This window comes from Pongo pygmaeus, chromosome 20 (genome assembly GCF_028885625.2).
Source record: "Pongo pygmaeus isolate AG05252 chromosome 20, NHGRI_mPonPyg2-v2.0_pri, whole genome shotgun sequence".
Lineage (NCBI taxonomy): Eukaryota > Metazoa > Chordata > Mammalia > Primates > Hominidae > Pongo > Pongo pygmaeus.
In genome coordinates, this window is record NC_072393.2 from 64,197,226 (window position 1) to 64,225,218 (window position 27,993).

Genomic DNA, 27,993 nt, shown 5'->3' on the forward strand with positions numbered 1-27,993 from the left:
TCATAATTGGTAAAATTTGGTAGCAGCCAAAATGTCCTTCAGTAAGTGAATAGATAAGTGTGGTACATCTAGAAAATGGTGTATTTATCTACATTAAAATAAATAATAAAAGATATGGAAGAACCTTAAATACATATTTCTAAGTGAAAGGATCTGATATGGTTTGGCTGTGTCCCCACTCAAATCTCATCTTGAATTATAAGTCCCCCATGTCATGGGAGGAACCCAGTGGGAGGTGATTGAATTATAGGGGTGGGTTTTTCCCACGCTGTTCTCATGACAGTAAATTAGTCTCATGAGATCTGATGGCTTTAAAATCGGGAGTTTACCTGCACAAGCTTATTCTCTTTGCCTGCTGCCATCCACCTAGGATGTGACTTGCTCCTCCTTGCCTTCTGCAATAATTGTGAGGCTTCCCCAGCCACGTGGAACTGTGAGTTCTCCATTAAACCTCTTACCTTTGTAAATTGCCCAGTCTCGGGTATGTCTTCATCAGCAGCGTGAAAACAGACTATTACAGGATCCAAACTAAAAGGACTACATACTGTGATTTGAACTATATGACATTCCAGAAAAAGCAAAACTATGGAGACAGTGAAAAATGAGTGGTTGCCAGGGGTTTGGGGGAAGGGAGGAAGGGATGAACAGGTGGAGCACGGAGGACTTTTAGGGTAATGAAACTACTCTGATACTACCATGGTGTGTATACAAGTCACTATACCTTTGTCAAAACCCATATAACGTCCAGCTAGAGTAAATCCTAATGTAAACTATGGATTTGGGATGATAATGATATGCCAACATACTATCAATTGTAACAAATATACTATTCTAGTGGGGAATGTTTATAGTGGAGTGGCTGTACATGCGTGGGGCAACGGATATGTGGAAGCTCTGTAATTTTTTGCTCAATTTTCCTATGAACCAAAGCTGCTCTAAAAAATAATCTATTAAAACTTTACCAGCCTGAGCAACATTGCGTGACCCAGTGCGTATAAAAAATCAAAAAATTATCGGGGCATAGTGGTGCAGGTGCATGCTTGTTACCAGCTACTCTGGAGGCTGAGGCAGGAGGATTGCTTGAACCCAGGAATTCAAAGCTACAGTGAGCTCTGATTGTGCCACTGCACTCCAGCCTGGATGAGAGAGTGAGACCCTGTCTCTAAAAAAATTAAAATTAACTAATTTGTAAATTAGTTTAAAATATGTATTTTGCAATGTTTGTGCTGTGTATGTATTTGTATAACTCAAGGGAGATTAATTTTAACAAATTGAATTTGGAAAGCCAGTTATTTCCATGAGCAGCCTTGTTAATTTATCTACTTAAACAACAAAAACAAGTAGATATACAGATTTTCTGGCACTTTCCAAGCTTATTTCCCTATTTTGACTATTGGCCTAAGAAATTGCCATAAGAGCTGTGTGTACCTGTAGCCCCAACTACTTGGGACGCTGAGGTGGGAGGATCACTTGAGACCAGGAGTTTTAAACCAGCCTGGGCAACATAGCAAGAACCCTGTCTGTAAAAATATATATATATATATATATATATATATATTTTAAAAATTAGCTGGGCACAGTAGTGAGTGCCTGCAATCCCATACACTCAGGAAGCTGACACAGAAATGTCGCTGAAGCCCAAGAGTTTGAGGCTGCAGTAATCTATGATCCTGCCACTGCACTCCAGCCTGGGCAACAGAGCAAGACTCTTCCTCAAAAAAAAAAAAAAAATTACCATTAGACACTCAAATATGCAGGCAAAATGAGTCCTTTGTGGAGTCACTCAGAAGGGCTCCCCACTTACTTTTCTATATGAAATCATGCTGGAGTCAGACCCTCTCCCTTTCCTTTTCAGACAGGACTTAAATTCAGCAACTGAAGAGCTATCTGCTCTATGTGTCTTTAGGGTAAACATTTCCAGAGTCAAGCCAAATGTACTTATAGATTTATATATGAGTGCACTAAAAAAAGCAAAGTAAGTCTATGTTCAGTTCAATTAATTATGTTCAATATTCTTTTTTTTTTTTTCTCTTCTGAGATGGAGTCTTACTCTGTCACCAGGCTGGACTGCAGTAGTGTGATCTCGGCTCACTGCAACCGCCACCTCCTGGGTTCAGGCGATTCTCCTGCCTCAGCCTCCCAAGTAGCTGGGACTATACGCGCACGCCACCACACCCGACTAATTTTTGTATTTTTAGTAGAGACAGGGCTTCACCATGTTGGCCAAGCTGTTCTTGATCTCTTGACCTCATGATGTGCCTGCCTTGGCCTCCTAAAGTGCTGGGATTACAGGCATGAGCCACCGCACTTGGCCTAGCCACAAGATTATTAATTGTTGTGATGTATAATGTTTTGTGTCAACTTGCCTGCATTAAGGGCTACCCAAATAGTTGGGAAAACCTTAGTACAGCATATGTCTGTGAGAATGTTTATGGAAGATATTAGCATTTGAGTCTGTAGACAATGTAAAGGAGATCTGGCCTCATCAGTGTTAGGGGCTAACATCCAATGCTTTGAGAGCCAAGACAGAACAAAAAGGCAGAGAAAGAGCAAGTTACTCTCTTCTTGCCTTGGAGCATCCACCTTCTTCTGTTTTCCAACATTAAAGTTCTTGGATCTTGGGCCTTTGGATTCTGGAACATACAAGAATGACCCTCACCCAGTTCTCAGGCCTTCAGCCTCCAACTGGGAATTTCACCACAGGCTCCCTCGGTTTTCAGGCCTTCAGATGCAGACTGAATGATACCACCCACCTTCGTGTTTTCCCAGGTTGCAAAAGGCATATCCTGGGACTTCTTAGCCTCCATAACTGGATGAGCCAAGTCCCATAATAAATCCCCTCTTGTAAATCTATGTATCCTATTGGTTCTGTGTTTCTCTGGAGAATTCTGACTAATACAATAGCTTTCAGTAATTTTCATTTCACAACTGTTTTTCTAAGATGATCTCAACTCCCCATGCAAGCACTGTCCCTGCAGTAACAGTATCGGTGATCAAAATTTCCCATCAAAGAGATGAAAGCTAGGTGTCCCAAACCTTTATTCTGGTATTCTGGTGTCCCCTTTGCACAACTGCTCTGACTCTGAACACTACAGACACTGTTCTACTTTAAAATGGCATATGCTAAGTGGCTCTTCTGTTTAGAAAGTTGCTACAATCCTAACAGAAGCATATCTAAGAATATGGAGGAAGAAATATTATATGAATACAACACTGTTCCTTATAGGGCTAGACACAAACTCACCGATTACACAGGCAGGAGAGGCATTTTCTGTGAGACAGAATTCCTCTTTCGTCCTCCAGCTTCGGTGCGATCTAACGGATGTTTTATCATTCCTGTCATGGCTCTTTGTAAACTCTATTTCCCTTATTCCTTACTGAGCATAATGAAACTCACAAAGTTGACTCTAACGTTCTACTTTACATAAATGTGTGGAGAAAGAAGGTAATGTTTACTAGGCTCTCGCCAAGGGTAGAGGCATTTTGTATCTGAATAACTCTGATTACCTAGGTGACTAGTTGTACACAATACCCTCCAAAAATCTCTGTGTGGTACCTTAAAAAAGCAGCGAACTTCTCCCTGGTCCAAGGAGGCTGGAGACACCACCTCTCAGGCTTCCCCTCCACTTTCCTCCATAGCATGGGGCCATTCCTCCCTGAGGTCCAGGAGAAGGGCGACCTCTGCCAGCGCAGGAAGCAGTGGAACTACATTACCCAGAGGCCCGTGCGCCAGGCGCTTGGCGTGGAGCCACTGAGGCCCAGGGGAGGGACATTTCCGCTCTGCCCAACTTGTCGGGGCGGGACTTCCGGCGTCCTCCCTGTGGCGGGCACTTTGGCTTGTGTCAGTTCCAACCGCGGGTGCCGGACCTGGACCTAGGTGCTGACAGCGAGAAGGCGCGAGGAGAGTCGTTTTCTCAGCTGCACAGCCGGGGCCTGACGGTCGCCGGCGGGGGTGACAGCTTTGCTCGTGTCTCCGCCCGGATCGTCCACCGCTCCCGGCCCGCTCCGCCCAGAGTCCGATGGCGGCGGCACTGAGGGCCCCGACCCAGGTGAGCGCTGCGTCCTCCCGGCCTCCTCCGCCCTCCCCACCCGAAACTGAGGGGCGCGTGAAGGGTTTTCTGCAGCCCGGACCGCACTGTCCAGCACAGTGAGGCGCTGGTGCTGGGTCTCGTTTCTGGTAGTGTGGCAGGGAGCGGGAGAGCGACACGGTCGGGGGCTGCGCGGGCAACGGCTTGGAGCTGCGCCTGAGCCGGGAGGCTGGGGAGACCCAGGCCGGCCTCACGCGTGCAGGGAGCAGAGGGTAGGGCAGCGCCGCGCTGCATTGGCCCCACTGAGTTTCACCAGCACACTGAGGGCCACAGGGCGTAGGAGAGAAGAGGGGCATGGCCCCAGTCACGCTTCTAAAAGTTTAACAAAAGCTGTTCAGAGGAACGTGCTGGAAGGGCAGTGATGATAGCAGGCATGGAGGGACCTAGTCTTTTTACGAGGTCACAAAGCTGGTAAAAGTCAGCACCAAGGACTGACACTCAGATATAAAGCAGTCATCCCAGGACACCTGGCTCTGGTGTTGCACATTGCAACCGGAAGTCCATGGAGCCACACTTTGGTCACCTGCCTCTCAGAACATGTTTCCTCCCACAGATTGCCACTAGTACTTATAGGTCTGTAAGAAGCACTTGAAGACCCTACAAGGGTAAGTGGAGGGAATCCAGAAGCTCAGTGATTCCAGCAATGGGATCTCTAGGATTGGGACTATGGTAACCTGGGATTCTTTACTTACCGCTTTTCCAGGCTTTGAGCCTAGGGACTCTGAACAAAAATATGTCCAGGGTGGGTATTATATGAAGTGGTGCCTGTTGCTGGCAAATAATAGGATGAATGTGGAAGTTTGTCGCAGAGATAAGTACAGGTGTTTGGAGCTGCTTGGAGGTGAGGCTGAGCTGGTTAAGAGAACCTCAAGTCTCATTTCCTTCTCGTGGGAACAGAGAGCAGAGGTACAGGAGTTAGAAACTAAATGGCTGTCTCAGATGTCTTTGTTCTGGAGATGATGGCAGCAATGAAGATTTGGAGCAGAAGAGGGAGGTGATCTTCCCCAGGCCTCATGAGGCTCCTGTGGCTGAGCACAGACAACAGACTGTGGGTTTAAGGGAGTTGGTAGCAATACCAAAGAGGAAAGAGGAGACTACTGCAATAGTCCAGGTGAGTGTAGATGATGTGGGCCAGAGTAGTGGTCACAGTGTGGCAGAAATGGTTGAATTTTGGGTTGTAGGTCGGCTCTGATTTTCTGGTATTGGGACTGAGAGATAAAAAGGGATGACTCAAGGCTTTTCGAGTTTAGTAGCTGGAAGCATAGAAGCTCCATCTACTGGGAGAGCCAAGTAGATAGTAGGATTGTTTTTCACTCAGGACATCAGGAATGTGTTTTGTCCGTATTAAAAATATGAGATGTTTTAGAGAATAAGTAAGTAGCTATATCAAGTGGCTAGGTGGACACACAGGTCTTGGACTCTGAGGAAGGGTGCAGGATAGAGACTTCTACAAAGAGTGGAGGATAGTATCGAACTAGGATGGAGCCCTATGTCTGTTAGGCCATTTGCATTACTATAAAGAAATACCTAAGGCTGGGTAGTTTATAAAGAAACAAGGTTTATTACAGCTTATAGTTCTGCAGGCTGTACAGGAAGCTTAGTGCTAGTCTCCACTTCTGGTGAGGGCCTCAGGAAGCTTCCAATCATTGCAGAAGGCAAAAAGGAAGCCAGCAAGACAGGAGGGAGGCACCAGTCTCTTTTTAGCAACCAGGTCTCATGTGAACTTATTACTGTGGGAAGGATACTAAGCCATTCATGAGGGATCCACCTCCATGACCCAGATAACCTCCCACTAGGCCCCACTTCCAACATTGGGGATCACATTTCCAGGTGAAATTTGAAGGGGACAAATATACAGGCTATATCAGTGTCTTACCTTGGGTTGATAATGAAATAGCCTGTATTGGTGGCTTAAACAACAAAAATTTGTTTCTCACAGTTCTGCAGGCTAGGAAATTCTACATCAGGGTGCCTCTAGATGCACTTATTTGTGATGGGCTGCTTCTTGACTTGCAGTGACTGCCCTCTTGCTTTGTCCTCACATGGCCTTTCCTGGGAGAGAGTATGTAAAGAAAGCAAGGAATCTCTTTCTTTCTATTCTTACAAAAGCATTAATTCCATCATGAGGGCCCCACTCTTTTGACCTGATCTAAATCTAATTACCACCCAAAGATTCCATCTCCAAATACTAGCACATTATATTAGGCTTCATTGTGTTAGTGCTTCAACATAAGCATTTTGTGGGTGGGCGTGGGGCAGAAACATTGAGCCCATAACATCATAGATCCCATTTAGTAGTGGGATTCCTGGTCATGATGATAATAGCAGGCCAGGAAGGGGAAGGGTGGGAGCCACAAGAGGGTACCATACTTGGGTATCTGGATGGATGTTGTGGAAATCACAAATACAGGTTATAGAGGGAAGTGGCCCTAGGAATAATACAGAGAGAGGATACCAGGCAGGTGGCCAAGGGTTATGAAGGATGAGTGAATATAAGATGGGTGTGGAGGCTGCATTAGTCCGTTTTCATGCTGCTGATAAAGACATACCTGAGACTGGGAAGAAAAAGAGGGTTAATGGACTTGCAGTTCCGCATGGCTGGGGAGGCCTCACAATCATGGTGGAAGGCAAGGAGGAGCAAGTCACATCTTACATGGATGGCAGCAGGCAAAAAGAGAGTTTGTGCAGGGGAACTCCTCTTTTTAAAACCATCAGTTCTTCTTTTTTTGAGATGGAGTCTTGCTCTGTTCCCCAGGCTGGAGGGCAGTGGTAAGAGCTCAGCTCCCTACAGCCTCCACCTCCTGGACTCAAGGGATTCTCCTGTCTCAGCCTCCCAAGTAGCTGGGATTACAGGCATCCACCACCACACCCAGCTAATTTTCGTATTTTTAGTAGAGACAGGGTTTCACCACATTGGCCAGGCTGGTCTCAAACTCCTGATCAAGTGATCCGCCCACCTTGGCCTCCCAAAGTGCTGGGATTAGAGGCGTGAGCCACTGCAACCGGCCTTAAAAACATCAGTTCTCATGAGACTTATTCACCATTGTGAGAACAGCACAAGAAAGACCCACCCCCATGATTCAGTTACCTCCTACTGGATCCCTCCCATGACACATGGGAATTGTGGGAGTTACAATTCAAGATGAGATTTGGATGGAGACACAGCTAAACCATATTAGAGACCTAGTGGGATTTCAGACAAGATGAGGCTGAAGCCAGACCTAATGCTTTACTGCTGTATGGCCTCACCAGGATCTTATGCCTGCCTTCTATGCCTAGGGAGTTTCATGCAGGCTGGTGGATCAGTTTAGGGGCAGAAGTAGTCATCTGGGAGCATCACTTAACCTTGGGTGGAGGGCCACTAGGCAAGGTTTTGAATGAAGGGTAGCAAGACAGGAAGGCAGTTACTGTTTAGTGCAGTACAAGTTGGAAAGGGCCATGTGTATCTGAGATATGTATGTGGTTCTGGGTGGCTGAGGTTGATGAAAGGAATAGACTCAGGTAGGGAGGGCTTCAGACCAGGATATGGGGCTGCCTGTGGCAGTAGGGACCATCATAGGTCTGGGTAGTCCTGGAACTTGTTTGAATTTGCGAGCACTTTTCTAGATGTCTTGTGCTGAGTAACATACAGGAAGGCAGGAGAGATGCCTGTGTTGTGGGATCAGGGTGGAGGTGGCTGAGGGAGTGAGTTGGGTGAGAGAGGTGTGGTGGAAAGAGTGATGCACATATGAAGACGGAGTGTGAGCTTTTGTTTCATGAGTCTGGACATTGAGGACATGAGGGTGAAATGTGAACCCAGACCTTCAGTTGTGTTTGGGAGCCATGGTCTGAGGGATTCCAGGAGAATTTATAGACACAAGAATGTGGTTTCTATCTGTCCACCTGCCTGTTGTTGCTGTGGGAGAACACAGTGACCAATGAGACCATGAGGAGAGAGTGGGCATCAGTGGCATCAGGGCCTGTTGTATTCGCTGAGGTGGGGAGATGGGGAGGAGGGTGAGCCAGGGATGGATGTTTGGGGGAATCAACTTGGGGTCCTAGGAAAGATGCTGATCATGGAATGAACTGTCCCCATCATAGCAGGGTTTTGTAGCCTTTGAGGATGTGGCCATTTACTTCTCCCAGGAGGAGTGGGAGCTCCTTGATGAGATGCAGAGGCTCCTGTACCGCGATGTGATGCTGGAGAACTTTGCAGTTATGGCATCCCTAGGTAAGGCCCTCCTGTTCCTCCCAGTGTCCTTTGTGGGTCTCTCCTTTTCCCCTGTCCCTGAGACAGCTCTGTCCTTTCTTCAGTTAGACCCTGAGCTCTACGGACCTTCCCACTTTCTTGGCTTATGTATTCTGAGGGACATCACCAAGCAAGGCACTTTCAGACTGTTCTAACACCTTTTGCCTCTAGGCATGCAGTGAAGGGTCTGAGAGACAGGATCTTTCTTTCAACCTAAAGGATTTGTCCTTGCCTTCTCCATGACAGGATGGCTTTGTCCACTTGTAGGATGCTCTTTGTTCCATGTTCTGCCTTTTGCTTCTAACTAAAATCTCAAGTTGCCTGTTTCAGGAATTGCAGGCATCATCATGGTAACTACTTAATTGGTCCACAGGCTTTTCATAAAGATCCACCTGAAAGATTTTCTTGTAACATTATTTTTCACTGCTGTAGTTTGTCATGTGCTGAGTTGCTCTGTGCCAGTGCTGGCTGTGCACCTCTCTGGTCTTCCCTTTAGGGCTTGCATCTTATAGGTCCAGTATAGTTGCACAACTGGGATTCGGGGATGGGTCCGGTTGCTGTACAGGGTGCAAACAGCAAGATAGTCTCAGAGGAGGCCTGGCCCTAATGAGTGACAACTAAGGGAGGGCAAGACACTAGGGTTGTTTCTAATCACACCATAAACCTGTCTTGAGTTCTCAGTGATTGGGTGCCAATTCCATAGGACATATATCATTTCTATCTTTTTTTTCTTTTCTACACATGTTCTGATTTTTATTTCATCCATGACTTCCAGCCCTTAGCTGCTCCCAAGTTCTGGCCTCCATGTGTCACTTGTTCCTTTCCAGTGCAACTTCTAGAGTGTTCTCTAACACTGACCCACATGTAATATGTTATCAGATGTGCACATGTTTTTAAATAGTCCTTCCACACCTAGTATTCAGTTCCCATGGGTTTCTACTGGGCCTGGACACCAATAATCTTCTGTGCAGTGTACCAAAATCCTCTCTTCTCATCAAGGGAGGAGGTCCTGATAAAAGCTTTTGGCAGAATAGTGAGTCAGAGACCCTACATATTCTCTCTGAGTTGTGCCCCATCTTTGCATCTTTCATCTCATAAGGCCTCTCTTGTTCTGTGACTTGTAGAGGCTTTTTTCCCCAAATTTTCACCAGCTCTCATATCCTAAAAACATTTTCTTAGACTCATTCTTTGACACACATTTTTGATGTAACTTCTCACACCATAGTAAACCTACATTTTCTCAGCATTTCTCTTCTTTCAGGTTGCTGGTGTGGAGCAGAAGATGAGGGGGCACCTTCTGCAGACAGCATTTCTGTGGAAGAACTGTCACAGGGCAGGACTCCAAAGGCAGATATATCCACTGATAAGAGTCACCCCTGTGAGATTTGTACCCCAGTCCTGAGAGACAGTTTACAAATGATTGAGCTCCAAGCCTCACCCTGTGGACAGAAATTGTACTTGGGTGGGGCATCAAGAGATTTCTGGATGAGTTCAAACCTTCACCAGCTCCAGAAGCTTGATAATGGAGAGAAGCTATTTAAAGTGGATGGGGACCAGGCCTCATTTATGATGAACTGCAGGTTCCATGTGTCAGGAAAACCCTTCACGTTTGGGGAAGTTGGGAGGGACTTTTCAGCCACGTCAGGACTTCTCCAGCATCAGGTGACTCCCAGCATTGAGAGACCACACAGCAGGATTAGACACTTGAGAGTTCCCACTGGACGAAAGCCTCTCAAATACACTGAACCCAGGAAATGTTTTAGAGAGAAATCTGTATTCATTCAACACCAAAGAGCTGACTCTGGAGAAAGGCCTTACAAGTGCAGTGAATGTGGGAAATCCTTTAGTCAAAGTTCTGGCTTTCTTCGACACAGGAAAGCACACAATAGAACAAGGACTCATGAATGTAGTGAATGTGGGAAATCATTTAGTCGCAAAACTCACCTAACTCAACACCAAAGAGTTCACACTGGAGAAAGGCCTTATGACTGCAGCGAATGTGGCAAATCCTTCCGCCAGATATCTGTCCTCATTCAACATCAACGAGTTCACACTGGAGAAAGGCCTTATGAGTGCAGTGAATGTGGGAAATCTTTTAGCCACAGCACTAACCTCTATCGTCACAGGAGTGCCCACACTAGCACAAGGCCTTATGAGTGCAGTGAATGTGGAAAATCCTTTAGCCATAGCACTAACCTCTTTCGACACTGGAGAGTTCACACTGGAGCAAGGCCTTATGAGTGTAGTGAATGTGGGAAAGCATTTAGTTGCAATATCTACCTCATTCACCACCAAAGATTTCACACTGGAGAAAGGCCTTATGTGTGCAGTGAATGTGGGAAATCATTTGGCCAGAAATCTGTCCTCATTCAACACCAAAGAGTTCACACTGGAGAAAGGCCTTATGAGTGCAGTGAATGTGGGAAAGTTTTTAGCCAAAGCTCTGGCCTCTTTCGACACAGAAGAGCTCACACTAAAACAAAGCCTTATGAGTGCAGTGAATGTGAAAAATCATTTAGTTGCAAAACTGACCTCATTCGACACCAGACAGTTCACACTGGAGAAAGGCCTTATGAGTGCAGTGTATGTGGGAAATCTTTTATCCGAAAAACCCACCTCATTCGACACCAGACTGTTCACACTAATGAAAGGCCTTATGAGTGCGATGAATGTGGGAAATCCTATAGCCAAAGCTCTGCCCTCCTTCAGCATAGGAGAGTTCACACTGGAGAAAGGCCTTATGAGTGCAGCGAATGTGGGAAATCTTTTACCCGCAAAAATCACCTCATTCAACACAAGACAGTTCACACTGGAGAAAGGCCTTATGAATGCAGTGAATGTGGGAAATCTTTTAGTCAAAGTTCTGGCCTCTTAAGACACAGAAGAGTTCATGTGCAGTGAATGTGGGAAATTATTTTGTCACCTTTTTTTTTTTTTTTTTTGAGATGGAATTTTGCTCTTGTCACCCAGGCTGGAGTGCAATGATGCAATCTCAGCTCACTGCAACCTCTGCCTCCTGGGATCAAGTGATTCTCCTGCCACAGCCTCCTGAGTACCTGAGATTACAGGCACCCACCACCATGCCCAGCTAATTTTTGTATTTTTAATAGAAACAAGGTTTCACCACGTTGGTCGGGCTGGTGTTGAACTCCTGACCTCAGGTAATCCACCTGCTTCAGCCTACCAAAGTGCTGGGATTACAGGCGTGAGCCACCATGTCCGGCTTGTTTTGTCACATTTAACACAAGATTTCCGAAAGAAGAAAGGCCTTATATATGCTGTGAATGTGTTTTTGTTTGTTTGTTTGTTTTAACTTGGTATGACGGCACTGGAGGCTAGCCTTTGAGAAGAGCCTTCTCTGATGTGACTCACGTATCCAAACATCCATGGATTTCCCATAAATTTGAGGTATGTGGGAAGCATGTGTAGCTATGTTGTACTCTCTAAACCTGCCCAGGGACCTTGCCAGATTCATGTCACTGCCAGTTTCTGCGGCTGAAGCCTTTTCATCTCTACCCGCTGGGAGACCCACAGAGTGTGCATCAGTCACCACCCCAACATGCTCAGGGAGGCAGACTTCTTCCATTAGTTGGAGGAAAGCGTGAGTAGTCTAAGCTCTTAGGGGGGTTTCTCATTTCCTCCTGTGGCTACATAGTGCATGTAACTACCCCAGTGTTGGCCCCAGGACCTGATCTGAGTTCTGTTGGCAGCTTCCAGAGGATTGCCTTTTTTGAGGACATTGTTGATCTCAGGCGATGCTTGTGATGAAGCATTTTTTAGCTTCCACCACGTACCAGGAACTGCCTGTTAACTGGCTTGTGCAATGATAAAGGCCTTTTGTTTAAGTACCTTTAATCTTGTAAGTTGTATTAACTGTGGAGTAGTTTGGAAACATAATAGGACTCTGTCAGCTTAAAAGAGTGTATAACATTTGTGGAGATTCAAATTTTGTTTGCCTCAGAGGGGACACTATGCTGACAGAATATAGCTTTTGCTCCATTTTGGGCCTATTTTGCATTGTTACCAAGGCCTTCTAGGAGACACTGCAGGGCTTTCTGGCTCTGATTTTTGCCTGCATGTGGGCTCAGAGGTCATTCTGCAGAGGGGGCAGTTGTGACAACTTCCGTTGTTTCTGGAGACAAAACTTAAGTTTTTCTTGTTGAGTGAGGATATCACATAATGCCCTGCAATGTTTAGAATCCCTTAATGAGGTCCTATGAAGGAGGTGTGTCCCTTGAAACACAGAATTCAGTGAGCTCGTGTCCCTAGCTGTAAAACCATGGGGCTGGAGCGAAACATAATTGGTAAAGAAACGCTGGGTTGAATAATAGGGAATGGAGGAGACTGCAGCAAATTAGATGGACTGTTCCTCATATAAAGTTTCATCCGGCCAGGCGCAGTGGCTCACACCTTTAATCCTAGCACTTTGGGAGGCCAAGGTGGGTGGATCACAAGGTCAGGAGTTCAAGAACAGCCTGGCCAAGATGGTGAAACCCTGGAGGGCTGAGGCAGAGAATTGCTTGAACTTGGGAGGCAGAGGTTGCAGTGAGCCGAGATCACACCACTGCACTCCAGCTCAGGCGACAGAGCGAGACTCTGTCTCAAAAAAAAAAAAAAAAAAATCCATTCAGGCCAGTCACAGTGGCTCATGTATGTAATCCCTACACTTTCCGAGGCCATGGCGTGCAGATCACTTGAGGTCAGGAGTCAGAGACCAGACTGGCCAACATGGTGAAACCCCATCTCTACTGAAAATACAAAAATTAACCAGGTGCAGCAGTGCACGTCTATAATCCCAGCTGCTCTGAAGGCTGACACACCGAGAATAGCTTGAACCCAGAGATGGAGGTTGCAGTGAGCTGAGACCACACCACTGCACTCCAGCCCAGGTGATGGAGTGAGACTCTGTTTCCAAAAAAAAAAAAAAGGCCAGGCGCTGTGGCTCATGCCTGTAATCCCAGCACTTTAGGAGGCTGAGGCGGGTGGATAACCTGAGGTCAGGAGTTCGAGACCAGCCTGGTCAATATGGCGAAACCCTGTCTCTACTAAAAGTACAAAAATTAGCTGGGTGTGCTGGCAGGCACCAGTAATCCCAGCTACTCAGGAGACTGAGGCAGGAGAATCTCTTGAACCTGAGAGGTGAGCCGAGATCGCGCCATTGCACTTCAGCCTGGGCAACAACAGCGAAACTGTCTCAAAAAAAAAAAAAAAAAAATTTATCCACATGTTCCAGTGACTATGACTGCAAGATCACTGTGTGCAGAAATCTCTAGAAATGTGTGTCTTGTAGCTCAAGTTATTAGAGACAACAAGGGTTTTGTGGATTCCTGTAGCCTCTCTGGCCTGTTTACTTCAAGGCCATTGCTGCACAGACAAAAAAAAAAAAAAAGGATGAAGTCAAGAGAGATTCAGTCGTCCTTGGTGCGGCTTTTGTGATCCAGTAGCAATCCTCTTAACGCTGATGGAAATGGCCTTCATTGCTCACCTGTATTTCCTGCCACTGAAGCAGGTCTGCCTCTACGTGGCCTGGGGAGCTAGATGGTAGAGTCAATAGAGACTTAGTAAACCAGACTTTTTGAAGTGTCAATGACCGAGATTGTTAATTGCATCCATTTAAAAAAATTATCAAGTTGTAATTGATGTGGAATAAATTATATATATTTAAAGTGTACAACTTGATAAGTTCTGACATAAATGTAAACACATGGAAGCATTGTTGTAATCATAAGAATGAGCATATCTCACCTGCATATTTTACTTTTGCTCTTTTATAATACATTCCAGAATATGCAGGCAACTTTTAACATTCCTTTACAATTGATTGACTTGAATTTTCTGGAATTTTATTTTAGACATCATAAAATGTGTATTTTTTTGTGGTTTTATTTATAAAACTTCCCCTTAGGTAAGGGCCTGAGGTTAACTTTGGAGGTGACAGATGTGTCCAACACCATTGATAGGGTGATGATTTCAAAAATGTACGTGTGTGTGTGTGTGTGTGTATATACTTACTGTTTTAATATGTGCAGTACATTGCATGTTGATTACACCTCAATGAACCTATAAAAAGTTACTCCATTTAAAAATCTGGGCCTCCCACTTCTATTGGAAACTGGACAACTTGACAGCCTGCAGTGTTTTGAAACAGCATGGATTGGGTGTCTTGTTTCCAGCATGTGTCCCATGTTCCCCAACACTTTTAGAGTGGGAGTGAAAGGAATCAAAGTACACTTGGAAGAGGGCCAAGTGGATTACTTGAGAGGTCCAGTGCCCCACTTGATCCTTGGCTTGAGACTTTATACATTTGCTCATTTCCTAGGCTCTCTATTCTCCTTCCTTGGGTAGGCTGTTGCTTGACTACTGCATGCACAGTGGTCTGCCAGTACTTGGGAGGGGCCGCATGCAGTTTGTTTACTGAAGTCATACATATATACTCATTTGGGGTGTTTTTTCCCTTACGAGTCATGCACCCCCAGAGGAAGGTCAAATACCAGTCAAATTTTGCCGTCTTGCCCAATTTTGTGCATGCTTGAAACCTTATCAGGGGTTGCGGTTCACTGGCTCCAGTTGTTTTCTATCTGTTGGAAAACTCTTTTCCCTCCTGGTACCAATCATGGCCACTTATCTTCTCAGAGGGATAGTTTTATGCTTTCCTGTACTTCACCCAATGAGAGCTGGACATCTCGGGGGTCCCTCTCTTGCTCTGTTTATTATCTCAGAGGAAAAGATTTATGATTGCCTGTCCTTGACTCCAAAATTGCCTGGCATTCCTGGGGTCCCTCTCTTCTGCCCTACTCATATCTGCCTACTCTAACACCAGGGTCAGGGTATGAGGCAACTAGAGACCACCTCTGTAAATCGAAGCCAACCAGAATTATTCAGACTAGCCAGTACTCAGCTGTTTGCTCTGATCTGGTCTAGGCTTTCCCCTAGCTCTTGCTTCTTCCTTTAGACTGAAACCTGTTCCTCCTGTGGCCCTGCATGGCACAGTGTACTTCTCATTTCTAGGGAAATTCTGAGTAACATTAAACTTATATTTCACTGGCATTGAGCTCTCCATGTCCTTTTCCAATAAAGACCCATCCACAAATTGGCCTCTCTTGGCTATGTAATATTACATATCATTCCGGCACTTCTCAATGCCTTCACCTTTTCTCCATTATGTCTGCCACATTCTAACATTCCAGATAATTTAGCATTTTTTTTTTTCATGTTTCCTCCTCTTTCTTGAGTACAGCGTAAGCTACTGGGGTCTGTCTCTTGTTTTGTAAATGTCCCATGCAGTTAAGATAGTGTCGGAAGTACAGTAGGTGTTCCTTGAACATTTGTTAGAACTATGAATAAGCATAATACTACAGCATCCCTGTTCGCCTTAACATTCTAATAGCACTTTCTAAATGTTTTCTTTACTTCTCCTTCCAGGTATTAATGAGTGTTTTCAAGGATGAAAAGAGGCTTGGCATGGTGGCTCACATCTGTAATCCCAACTTTTTGGGAGGTTGAGGTGGGAGGATCCCTTGAGCCCAAGAGTTTGAGGCTGCAGCAAGCTATAATCATGCCACTACACTCCAGCCTGTGCAACACAGCGAGATCCTGTCTCCAAAATTAAATAAATAAATAAAATTACATTTTGGAGACTAAACCCTACTTGTAGTCATAGTTCTAACACAGCTATGTGCTCAGCTTCATTTGCTCACTTCTCAGAATTCAATGTCTCCTGCTCAAATTTTGCTGTCATCTTAACCGTTTGCACTTATCACAGATATGTTTCTCCAGGTCCATTTCTTCATGTATCTGTGAATAACTACAGAATTATTAACTTTGAGTAATTTGGCCAGGCGTGGGGGCTCGCCTGTAATCCCAGCACTTTGGGAGGCTGAGGTGGGCAGATCACGAGGTCAGGAGATCGAGACCATCCTGGTTAACACGGTGAAACCCCATCTCTACTAAAAATACAAAAAGTTAGCCGGGCATGGTGGCAGGTGCCTGTAATCCCAGCTACTCCGGAGGCTGAGGCAGGAGAATGGTGTGAACCCCAGGGGTGGAGCCTGCAGTGAGCTGTGATCGCACCACTGCACTCCAGCCTGGGCAACTGAGCGAGACTCCGTCTCAAAAAAAAAACAAAAAAAACTTTTGAGTAATTTAAACAATTCACAAATGTTTTTGTCTTTCTTTCCCCATACATTTCCCCTTCTTTCTTTTTTTAAACCATAAATAAATCTCAATTCTCAATTCAGACACTGTCAGTGTAATTGCAGGTGAAATGAGAATCACCTCCCAGCCAAGAAATGTGATCCCAATTTTCCATATCTTTATTTCTGGGTTCAGACACCACATTTTCAGCCCCTGTCTTGGCATACAAAAGCATTTATAATGGTTCTTCTTTTCAGATAAGAAACATTACCAAAAGGAAATAGATATATCTCAACTTTTGGGCTAGGAACTCTCACTTGGATAAAAGAATATTTCTCCTTTGGTTGGACATTAGTGACCATACAGGCAGGAAAGGTGCCTTCCTTGACCACCTTCTCTCACCTGTCTTCCTCCTCATGGTTCTCTCAGGTATTTTTTTTTCTGAGGAAACCAGAGGAAGAGCTCTATATTAGTCCACTTGCCTCAGGGAGCTCCAGCATCCCTCCATAGCCACTGTCTGGAGACCATTCTTCCACTCCATGGCCCTGCCTGGGGGCAATTCTCTGTTAACCCTGACCCAACTGAGGCTCACAAAACTGACTCAAAGCTTCCCTCTACAGTACACATATTTTTTAAATGAAGGAAATTTGAGTGAACTATGAGTGGACTCAGTGACATTGGATGTTGTGTGTCCATTTGGTGGTGTGGCTTCAGGGAACATTTGTAAGAATATATCCCAATATTTCGGGGATCCCTGCAGACTTCACTACACAGGACCTGGTTGAGGGTCTTTTAAAAGGAGCGAAGCCACGCCCTGACCTCAGAGTCTCAGGGCATAATTTCTCAGCGCCCCTCGCAGTACCATTTGGCCTTTGCCCAGCGTGCAGGGGAGTTAGCCGTCGCCACGGCCAAGGGCACATGAGAACTACATTGCCCGGAAACCTGTGCGCCGCGGGGCGGTGGCACTCTTAGGGGCGTTTCCCTGCGGACGGAAGCTCTCTGGGCGGCACTTCCGGCATCTTCCTCGCGGTGGACATCTTGTTGGCTCTTAGGTGGAACCATCAGAGCAAAAGCTCGGGGTTGCTAGGCGGTTCCGAGGTGAGGGAAGCGGGAGGGTGCGGGAGGAGTCGCTGTTCGCTCTGCAGAGCGGCTCGCCAGCGAAGACCCCGCCTCCGCCCCCGGGGACGGACGATAGCAGTGCCAGGGTCCCGCGACCTGGGACCCCCTCGAGGCTCCGTGCGGTCTACGAACTGTGATGGCGGCGGCCGCGGTGATGGGCCTGGCGCAGGTGGGTGCTGCCTTCCCCAGACTTTGGCCCGCCCCGAATCCTGAAGTTCCGAATGAGGAGCGCCTGTCTGAGTCCCTGCAGCGCAGGCCCCAGTGTCCAAGGCAGCGGGGCGCTGGTGGGTGGGGGGCGAGTGTGACTGGCAGAGGGGCATCCTGAGCATAGGCTTGGAGCTGGACTGAGCCCGTAGCAGTCGGGAGCGTGTGTGAACCTAGTCAGGCCTGCAGTGTCGCTGGGAGAAGTTGCACCTTCATTGCGAGGACGATAGGAGCCATGGCGGGTTTTGAATGGTGGAGGGAAGGGATCTGATAAAGGATTTTTAAAGTATTCCAACGTTTGCTGAGGAGGAAACCGACTACAGTGAGGTAGAAACGATGAGGATGGAGGCAAGGAGACCTTTGAGGAGGTCCCTGCAACAAACTCCAGAAGTGTTGCGGTGGTGGCTGGGCCAGAGCAGTGGCAGGAGGGGTTGGATGGGGAAGTCATGAGATTCTGGATAGATTTTTAAAGATGGAACCAACGGGGTTTCCTGCTGCATCAGATGTGGTCGTGAGTGAATGTAGGGAGCAAAGGGCTATCCAGGGTTTTTTTGGCCTGTTTTCCTTCCTGAACATGTGAAAGAATGGAAATTGGTAAGTCACAGCAGGGAGCACCTTTCAGGGGGATCAGCAATTGGGTTTTGGACTTGGTGAATCTAAGGTGTTCTGCATTGGAGGTTCACATGGGTAGCTGAACATGCAGGTCTGGAGTTCTGGAGAGGGAGTTGTGCTAGAGACTTCAATGGGTGAGGCATAAGGTCAAAGCCTGTAGTAGATCAGATTTAGAGGGTGGAATTTTAAGGAAGTTATTTTATGTGGCCTCTGAAGTGAGAGGTGGGTTTAGGGTGGAAGGCCAGGGATGAAGGGGTGGACACTTAAGATTCCTTCCAGAAAGGAGGGGTCCTGGCATGTGAAAGCATTCTAGATGGTGTTGTTGGAAGTAAATGCTTGGTGCTGTAAAGTGAAACCAGCACTCAGGCAAAAGTTTTCTCAGCAAGGCAATTTACTTCTGTGCAAGTGTGCTGCCTGTGTTAATCACGATCCCAAGAGCACACTGAACAAATGAGGAAAGAGGTTTTTATCTCTAACCCATAGTCCCTACCTTCCTCTGTGTCACTCCCCCATGGGCTGGGGTTGGACCGGTTAATCTAAACTGACCCAATTGGATATTTGTGAATATTTTCCCAAATAAGGAAGAGGAAAGGGGAAGGTGAGTTACAGTGGTGGGACATGTGAGTTGTGTAGGACGTGTGGTTTTGGCGGGGGGGATGGGTGCAAAGTGAGTAAGGGAACAGATGTGAATTATTGATTAGTGCTTACAGGAAGGTTGTTTACAGTAACTAGGGGCAAGGAGGCATGGAGAACAAGAAAGTTAGGTTTGAGAACAAAGAACAAGGAAGTTAACAGGCTAAACCTTTGAAGAGGAATTTTATTATATCGTATAGTGTCAGCAAGAGGAGAGGACTGTAGAGCATAAGTAGCCTGGCCTGCACTGGAGACCAAGGTGAGGGATGCAGCAGATTTGCCACCCTACAGGCTCAGCATGACTTCATGGGCACTGCCTGTGGAGCAGTCCCATCCCCAACCAGTGCATTGGTGCCTCAGTTACCCAAACCCTCAGGTAAGCAGAATTGATGAACATCTCTAATGAAGGATCACTGCAGCTCCCCTTCAGAGGAATATGTATCAGGTAGGCTGGTTTAGTGCAAGGGCTAGTGTACAACTTGCAAGTATGCAGAAGTAAGGAACTAAAAAATGTATGTACAAAGTAAGGGAAATTTATACTAGCACTTAATGATTGGTCAAAATATTAATTTGCCTTGAAGTATTTTATTACAATGGAAAAATCTTACCAAATTTTCTTAAAAGCTTTAAAGCAGGCAAAACAAACCTAATTTTTCAAAAACTCATCAGTTCATTTGCATGGATAGTAGTAGCTGTTTCAAAGGCACTTGAGATGTACAGAGAAGCCTGATACAAACAGTAGCCCTATGAGGTGGGTGCCATTGTTATCCCCACTTTTAAGATGAGTACACTCAGACGCTGGTCTTTGTTTATGTTCACACAGCTGGTGGGAGCCAGCACTGAGATCTGAGTATCTGAAGTTAGAGAGGTAACCCAAAATCATTCCTGCCAAAGGGCAGGGTAGGCAGGACTTAGGGAAACAGTTCAGTCCATGAGATTCCACTGTGGGAACCTGCCACTCCCAGCTTCCCTCTTCTTGTGAGGTTGCCATGGTGGCAGAAACTTATGATTCCTACCTAGATGAGAGTAGACTGTCTCAGGCCCTCACTTAGCCCAACACACCCCCATTATCTCAGCAACTCAGTGTGGAGAATGATAGTGTTCTGGGACTTTTCAGTGTCCCTTCTGCCTACCGTTTTTGGAGGTCCTGCAGTCACTCAAAGCTCTGTGTTGTAAATTCTGTTTTGGAATTATGTGGAAGGGTTTCCATTTCTGGCAAGCAATGGGATAAAGCGTGGAACATTATCTCAGGCACAGGAACCAGCAAGTGCAAATACTTAACTTGAGGCTAAACTAGGAGTGTTCGGGGAACCTCAGGCCTCCATTATGTCTGGTGGGATCAGACAGCAGGGACAGGATTCAGCCCAGAAATGGCAGCCTGAGGATCTGGGTTTGTATGCTGAGAGAATTGGGAGCCACTGTAGGTTTGGAGCTAGGAGGGAGTAATTTGACTTTGGTCTTAACCAACTTTCTCTGTACAGTAAAGAAAAGACTGTGAGAGTGAGGATGAAGGAAGGAATACCACTGAGGAGCTTAATGCAACAGTTCAGGGTGGACCAGAGTGGTGGCTGTAGAGGTGGGAGATGTGGATGGATTCTGAATCATTTTTCTTGAAGTGGGACCAACCAGATTTTCTGATGTGGAAGATGAGAAAGAAAAGGGGAGGGGTGAAGGATGACCCTGGATTTTTTAGTCTGAGAAGATATAAAGATGCCATCAACTGAAGTGACAAAGTTGGTGATAGGAGTACCTTTCAGAGGTAATACCAGGAGTGCAGTTTGGCTATGTGGAATCTACCATGTTCCAAAGACACTTGAGTGGAGGTGTCAAGTAGACAGCTGGACACAGAGATCTGAAGTTCAGAGAAGGGATTCAGGTTGGAGCTATCCACAGGGTGGCAGCCAGCATGTGGATCAGGATGGAGCTTTACTTCCAATTTAGAGAGAGAATCTTTAGGTCATGGTGACAGTGCCATCAGCACACTGTAAGGGCAGGCACAGCAGGGTAGAGGTAGGGGCCATCTTAGAGTCTAGAAGAGGGAGGGAAATGTCCTTGGGAGGAAGGGGAATAATAGGGTCAGGCAGGTGGCAAAGTGTTCCAGGGAGAGAGTGGATGTGAGGTGAATTACTGTAGTAATAGAAGTGAGGTATAGTAATAGAAGTGAGGCCAGAGCCAGTGCTTATTCAGCTCTTTATGTACTCCTCAGGCTTCCATGGTGACCTTTGGTGGGACCTGTGGAGTTTCAGTCAAGCTAGTGAATTAGCCCAGGGACAGATTGGGTCAGTAGGCAGAATCCCTGTGCTTGGGGTAGGTGCCCAGTGAGTGTGGGTTTTGAATGAGTTAAATGTGGAGAAGAAGCCTGTGACTGACCTCAGTAGTACAACAGCAAAGCAGAAAAGGGCTGAGTTTATCTGAGATCTGCACATGGTTCTGGATTGCTGAATTGACCCGTGAAATAGAGCCAGGAGGGGAGGATTTAATAGGTGGATTCAGGGCAACCCATGGCAGTGTGGCCATTGGTCAGGACCACATGTAATCCTGGATGCATTATCCAAGCCTTCTCTGGATGCTGTATGCAGATTTGCATGTGGGGAAGCCATGGAGGTACCTATGTTGTGGGTGTCCATAGATGTAAAGGAGGTATGGCCAAAAGGGTGATGTGCACATGGAGATGCAGTGTGAATTCATGAGCCCAGAGCTTTGGTACCGAGGATTTCTGAAAGAATGCTGAGCTCAGGTTTGTGTATGAGGAATAATCTGTTGATCCCCAGGGAGCTGGCTGATAGGAGAAGGGTTGGGTCCTACATACCAGGCCCATGGTGTTTTATCTGTCCACTTGCCTGTTCTGAGCTGGACAAAATGATTAATGGAATATGAGTCAAGAACAGGCACCAATCACACCAGGGCCTGTTATCTCATTTGAGTTAGATGTGACAAGGAGTCCTGGAGAGAGAGGCTGTCCTTAAGCTCAGTTGTCCACCTCACACAGGGCTATGTGACCTTCAAGGTTTATTTGTTTAATTCTCTTAGGAGGAATGGGAGCTGCTGGATGAGGCTCAGAGACTCTTCTATTATGAAATAATGGCTTCTGTGCTTTGCATTTATAGTCTCTCTGGGTAAGGCCCCAGTATCCCATTTTTCTGGGCTGGGTCCTACTCTTCTTTTTTACCCTAAGGGTTGCTCTTTCCTTTCCATAGCTAGAACATGGGTACTGCTGTCTTCTCTGATTCCCTCACATAGGTACCCTGGGTGCCTAGGCTCAGCTAGATGCATTGCCTCCTCTCTTCCCTGTGTTCCTGTACTCCTGCTGCCCTGAAGCCTTGCCAGGAAAGGTTTGGAGGTCAGGGGTCCTAAGGTGACCCAGTGAATCCTGCTTGGCCTCTCCCTGGCCAGGTGACTGTCCACACTCATGACACCTCTGGACTCCAGGCTCCACCTGCTTCCTCTAATTGTAATTTCCTTGAGTCTGCCTGTGTCCTCAATTTCAGTCATCATGGTCACCACTTGTGGGCCCACTGCACTGTTCCTGCAGGACAGTTTTCTGAGGTTCATTTTGTAGTATTTGTTTTCTTGCAGTTTTGCATGGGTGGGCTACTCTGGCTAGTGCTCTCAGCCTGTTTCACCTTTCCCCTATGCTTTGTATCTTCCAGATCCTCTGTGGTTGCTGAATTGTAACAAGAGAGAGAACTCTGGCTGCCTGAGAGGGCATGACTCTAGTCACAGCAGGAGGGGCTTGGACAGGCCCTGGTGAGTGGGAGCTGAGGGACACCATAACCTCAGGGCTGGGTTCCTGTAGTTCCAGAAACCTATGTTGTGCCCATCACAAGTGCCAAGGCCAGAGGCCCTAACTTATTTCTACCTTTTTATCCCCATTCTGTACACTCTTGTCATTTCTAATCTGACTTCTGACCCAGGGCTGTCTTCTCCCATTCTCTACCAGAGGGGCCCTAGTAGAGCAATAGCTCTCTCTGCAATGCTTTCCAATATTGGACTGCACTTACACTATTGTGTCATAAGATGTGTGCATATCCTTAAATAGTCCCTGAACACGTTACTTATTCTTAATCACATTTTCCTGGGCCTGGACACACATTTCTGCATAGCACTCATCTGTCACCCACAATCAGTCAAGGTCCTGCTAAAAGTCATTGCAGAGGATTAAGTTGGAGACCTTGTACTACACCCCATCCTTGTGTCTTCGTTTCTTGTGAGGCCATCTCCATTCTGTGACTCTTAGATTCCAGTACTGTACAGCAGCCCTTTTTTCAACCTGATCCTAGCTCTGTTCCACCAGGAAACTTAGGTACTCAGTCCTGGGTACAGCAGACACATATTTGTGATGGAGTTGCCCCACGCACCAAAGTCAGCATGTACATCAGTAGTATTTTTCTGCCTTCAGGTTGTTGGCATGGAGTGAAGGATGAAGAGTCATATTCTGAACAGAGCATTTCTATAGCAGTGTCACATGTTAATACTTCCAAGGCAGGTTCACCCGCACAGACGGCTCTCCCTTGTGACATATGTGGCCCCATCTTGAAAGATATTTTGCACCTGGATGAACACCAGGGTACACACCATGGACTGAAACTTCACACATGTGGGGCATGTGGGAGACAATTCTGGTTCAGTGCAAACCTTCGTCAGTACCAGAAGTGTTACAGTATAGAGCAACCCTTAAGAAGGGATAAAAGTGAGGCCTCAATTGTGAAGAACTGCACAGTTAGCAAAGAACCTCACCCGTCAGAGAAGCCCTTTACATGTAAGGAGGAGCAGAAAAACTTCCAGGCTACTTTGGATGGCTGCCAACAAAAGGCCATCTGCAGTAAGAGGAAGACACACAGGAGCACTGAGAGTGGGGGTGCATTTCATGTTGAACAAATGCATTACAAGTGCAGTGAATGTGGGAAAGCTTTCAGCCGCAAAGACACACTTGTCCAGCACCAGAGAATTCATAGTGGAGAGAAGCCTTATGAGTGCAGCGAATGTGGGAAAGCCTTCAGCCGCAAAGCTACACTTGTCCAGCATCAGAGAATCCATACTGGAGAAAGGCCGTATGAATGCAGCGAATGTGGAAAAACCTTCAGTCGAAAAGACAACCTTACTCAGCACAAGAGAATCCACACTGGAGAAATGCCTTATAAGTGCAATGAATGTGGGAAATATTTTAGCCATCACTCCAATCTAATTGTACACCAGAGAGTTCACAATGGAGCAAGGCCTTATAAGTGCAGTGATTGTGGGAAAGTCTTCAGACACAAATCTACACTTGTTCAGCATGAGAGTATTCACACTGGAGAAAATCCTTATGATTGCAGTGATTGTGGGAAATCCTTTGGCCACAAATACACCCTCATTAAACATCAGCGAATTCACACTGAGTCAAAGCCGTTTGAGTGCATTGAATGCGGGAAATTCTTTAGTCGAAGTTCTGACTTTATTGCACACCAGAGGGTTCACACTGGTGAAAGGCCTTTTGTGTGCAGTAAATGTGGGAAAGACTTTATCAGAACCTCCCACCTTGTTCGACACCAAAGAGTTCACACTGGAGAAAGGCCATATGAGTGCAGTGAATGTGGAAAGGCCTACAGCTTAAGCTCCCACCTCAATCGGCACCAGAAAGTTCACACTGCAGGCAGGCTTTAGGAGTGCTTTGAATACAACAGGACTCATCAATCAGATGTTGAATTTCATTTATCTGAACATTGACACAAAGGAGATACCTTATGGTGCCAGGTACGTAGGAACCTTCTAGGGATATGTTGCACTTTCTGACTTGCTCAGGTTTTTTGCCAGAGTTATGTCACTGTCAATCCCTGTGGCCAAAACCATCTTAACTCTACCAGCTAAGATACCCCAGCATTGGGGAAGGCAGGGTTTTATATTCTCTAGTCCCTGGAGAAAATCATGAAATGTCTGAGTTCATTGGGGGTCCTCATTCCCTTCTGTATGACCGGTATAGATATGACCCATTTTTAGCCAAGAGGGTCTGAGCTGTATCTGCTTGTGGCTTATACAAAAGGTTTACTTTCTTCCTGGATATTGGTCTCACATACTTGTAATCGAGTTTTTCCAGCCTCCAAGTCACCTGGCCTGGGAAAGTACTTGCCTCATGTTGCTCTGGTTTGTGATAATAAAGGCTTTACAGTTTAAGCCACCTTTAATCTTGGGGGTTCTTCTTACTGTCTGAAGTGGATTGAAAACAGGCTCTGCCAAACTGAAGACAGCCTTTGTGCGGTGCCTTCAACTTTGCCTCAAATGGGACAGTGGGTTGAGGGAGAACAGTTCTTAGTCCAGTTTTGATGTTAACTTCCATAGCTGACAAAGCTTGTTAAGTAAGAATTCAGATCTTGTGTAAACCTGATTTGTCTGGATTTTAGAGTTATTTGAGAGCCCATATTTCATCTTGAGGAGGGTGCTGCTGCTGTGACAGCCTGCAGTGTTTTGAAACAGCATGGATTGGGTGTCTTGTTTGCAGCATGTGTCCCATGTTCCCCAACACTGTTGAGGGAAAGCTGTTCCTCAGGACCTGCTGAGTGGCCACATTCCCTGAAGGCCTGAATCTGTTTCACAGGCCACTGTTGGTAAGATCTAAAGCATCCAGTAGGGAAACAAAATGGATAAATATTGGGTGTGAGTGATTGGGATTGGGGAGATTGTGGCAAACTAGAGGGGAAGTGCCCATTGTAAAAACACATCCACAGACAGTCCAGACATAAGGCTGAATGGGATCAGGGTATCCAGAAATCTCAGGATCTCCAGGGCCATGTTACTGTTAGGTCAAGGTCACTGGTGCAGCAACGAATGTAGTTTTCCTAGATTCCTCTACCTCCCTGGGCTCTTTACCTAATGTCTTTGCTGCACAGGCAGTAACCCTGGGAGTAAAGAGGTGTGGTGGTCCAAGGAAGTAGCTTTTGTGACCAGCTGGAGTTTCTGGTGACTCTGTTGGCAATGGTCCTCGTTGTTTGCCAGTTTTTCTTACTACTGAGGAAGAGATTGTCTTCCCAAGATATTTCGAGTGATGAGTCACCGTAGTGAGGTAGAGTCACTCTTAGTGATGTCCAGTTGTCCAGTTTCCAATAGAAGTGGGAGACCCAGATTTTTAAATGGGATAACTTTTTATAGGTTCACTGAGGTGTAATCAACATGCAATATATTGCACATATTTAAAGTGTACGAGTAAGTCTTGATACATACACACACACACACACACTTGAAACTATCACCCTATCAGTGGTATTGGACATATCTGTCACCCCCAAAGTTAACCTCAGGCCCTTAACCTTTCTCTCAGTGCTCGCCTTCCGCCAAAATCCCTAGACAACAATTGAGTAGTTTTCACTGTAGGTAAATTTGTCTTTTCTAGAATTTTATGTAAGTCTGTCTATAAAGTGTTAATTTTATCTGCTGTCTTTCATGCAACATAATTTGAAATTTGTCCATGGTATGTATGAACAGCCCATTTTAAAATTACTGAGTCATATTCTGTATGGATATACCACAGTTTATCCATTTATCTTAATTGATGTCTGTACTCCACCCCCATTTTTAAATATTAAAAAGCTGCTGCAAATATTGATGCATGAGTCTTTATATGGACACTTAGCTGAGAACATTTTTAAGCAGAGGTTTTGAAGGTGTGGCCATGTATCTTACTAATTATAGTAAAATATATTGGAAAAGAGATACATACAGAGAAGAACTGCGAAACAGAAAAGACCTAAGATTTGATGATTTGGGAAATTCTCAGCCCATCTTAATTGGGGAAAAAAAAAAAAAACCATTGAAATTAAGAGATTCATTGTCAGGAAAGCATGTTTTAGAGAGATAGCCAAGGATGTTTGCTGTTACCGGGATCAAAACATACGTTAGAACACTGTCACACAAAAAGCTCTTTGAAGAGATTAAATGTGACTTGTAGATCCCCTCAATACAAACAATTTGTAAGAAGTTTAAACTATTTATCACTCATCTCAGTAAAAGCCAAAAATATAGATAGGGGATTCCCTAGGAGGAATAATCTGCATAAGCCTCTTTTCTAATGTGAATTTCAGTGACGTACAGGAGACTCACAAAATTCTTGAAAATTTTATACCAGTGGAAATGCTCACCTTGGGTCTAAAGGGAACTTGAAAGTATGAAGTTAAAGGGTGTAGGCATGTAAAGTGTGAAGTTAAAGGGTGTAATATTCTATACATGAGACTGGCTGCGGAAACAGGTGCAAGCCCTTGCTACCTTTCATGAGAAAGGAAGGATGACTCAGAGCAGAGGAGAGTCTAGTGGGCAGAGTCCTGAACCATATGATATTCCTATGTCTTGACTCCCAGTGGCATTTGCCAAACTAGATTTCAGATTTTCTTGGGATTGGTGGTTCCATTTTTTTGTTTTCCCCCTTCCACTTCCTCCCCTTTTGAAACAATGCATATACATATAACTATTATCCTAGGTTTTTCCCACCCTTTTGTTTGAGAGCAGATAACTAGTTTTCTAGTTTTACGGATCCAAATGAGACAGGAATAGCACTGGGTGGTCACAGGAGGATGGAAAATCTCAACACCCTGGTTTTGGTGCAGCTGAAAAAAAAGAAAAACCCAAACAACAGCTAAAACGGGAACTAGGCAAAGAAACCATGGGATAACAGAAAACCCAAAACAAAAGAGAAAACTGCCAGAACCCCAGTCAGGGTGACATGTCCATGACTCTTCCAGGCAAACCCAAATAAGGGAGGAGGGATGGTAATCAGGGGTCCCTGAAATCCCCTCCTTTCCCAGAATACCTAATGATTACCCCTATTAAAGGAACACCCATACAATTAGAAACCCAAACTTTGTTTTGCATGACTTGCTCTCAGGGGCACTCCCACACTTCTCTCGTGTGTACTTTTGCTTCACAATAAAAGCTGCTTGCCTTTGCTTCATTGTGACTTGTCACTGAATTCTTTCAATGGTGTTAAGAACCTGGATGCTGGCTGGGGCTGGG

The 27,993-nt window shown here is 45.7% G+C and overlaps 2 protein-coding genes across 7 annotated transcripts; both read left to right on the forward strand.

Annotated features, from left to right (window-relative positions):
• Positions 1-3,799: 3,799 nt before the first annotated feature.
• Positions 3,800-16,659, forward strand: ZNF530 (zinc finger protein 530). 5 transcript variants are annotated; one of them, XR_008495801.2, is made up of 4 exons: positions 3,818-4,049; positions 8,169-8,298; positions 9,578-11,917; positions 15,739-16,659. XR_008495801.2 is itself a non-coding variant. In XM_054464584.2 (3 exons), exons 1-3 carry the CDS (start codon positions 4,020-4,022, stop codon positions 11,215-11,217), a joined length of 1,800 nt encoding a protein of 599 aa, XP_054320559.1. In that variant the 5' UTR covers positions 3,800-4,019; the 3' UTR covers positions 11,218-15,732. The 5 variants fall into 5 exon arrangements, 4 of the variants coding, with proteins under 4 accessions (XP_054320559.1, XP_054320560.1, XP_063514628.1 ...); XM_054464584.2 differs by lacking the exon at positions 15,739-16,659 and having other exon boundaries at positions 3,800-4,049; positions 9,578-15,732; XM_054464585.2 differs by lacking the exon at positions 15,739-16,659 and having other exon boundaries at positions 3,800-4,049; positions 8,172-8,298; positions 9,578-15,732.
• Positions 16,660-17,276: 617 nt separating this feature from the next.
• Positions 17,277-27,931, forward strand: ZNF134 (zinc finger protein 134). Of its 2 annotated transcripts, none has more exons than XM_054464587.2 (3): positions 17,277-17,737; positions 22,668-22,764; positions 23,417-27,931. In XM_054464587.2, exons 2-3 carry the CDS (start codon positions 22,725-22,727, stop codon positions 24,658-24,660), a joined length of 1,284 nt encoding a protein of 427 aa, XP_054320562.2. In that variant the 5' UTR covers positions 17,277-17,737; positions 22,668-22,724; the 3' UTR covers positions 24,661-27,931. The 2 variants fall into 2 exon arrangements, with proteins under 2 accessions (XP_054320562.2, XP_054320563.2); XM_054464588.2 differs by having other exon boundaries at positions 17,440-17,547.
• The last annotated feature ends 62 nt before the right edge of the window (positions 27,932-27,993 follow it).

Bases quoted from the DNA above. Each gene is read 5' to 3' on its own strand.
- ZNF530 (XM_054464584.2), top strand. From the start codon at position 4,020: ATGGCGGCGGCACTGAGGGCCCCGACCCAG. The intron at 4,050-8,168 runs GTGAGCGCTGCG...TCCCCATCATAG, and splicing joins CACTGAGGGCCCCGACCCAG to CAGGGTTTTGTAGCCTTTGA. The intron at 8,299-9,577 runs GTAAGGCCCTCC...CTCTTCTTTCAG, and splicing joins TGCAGTTATGGCATCCCTAG to GTTGCTGGTGTGGAGCAGAA.
- ZNF134 (XM_054464587.2), top strand. From the start codon at position 22,725: ATGACTCTAGTCACAGCAGGAGGGGCTTGGACAGGCCCTG. The intron at 22,765-23,416 runs GTGAGTGGGAGC...TTCTGCCTTCAG, and splicing joins AGGGGCTTGGACAGGCCCTG to GTTGTTGGCATGGAGTGAAG.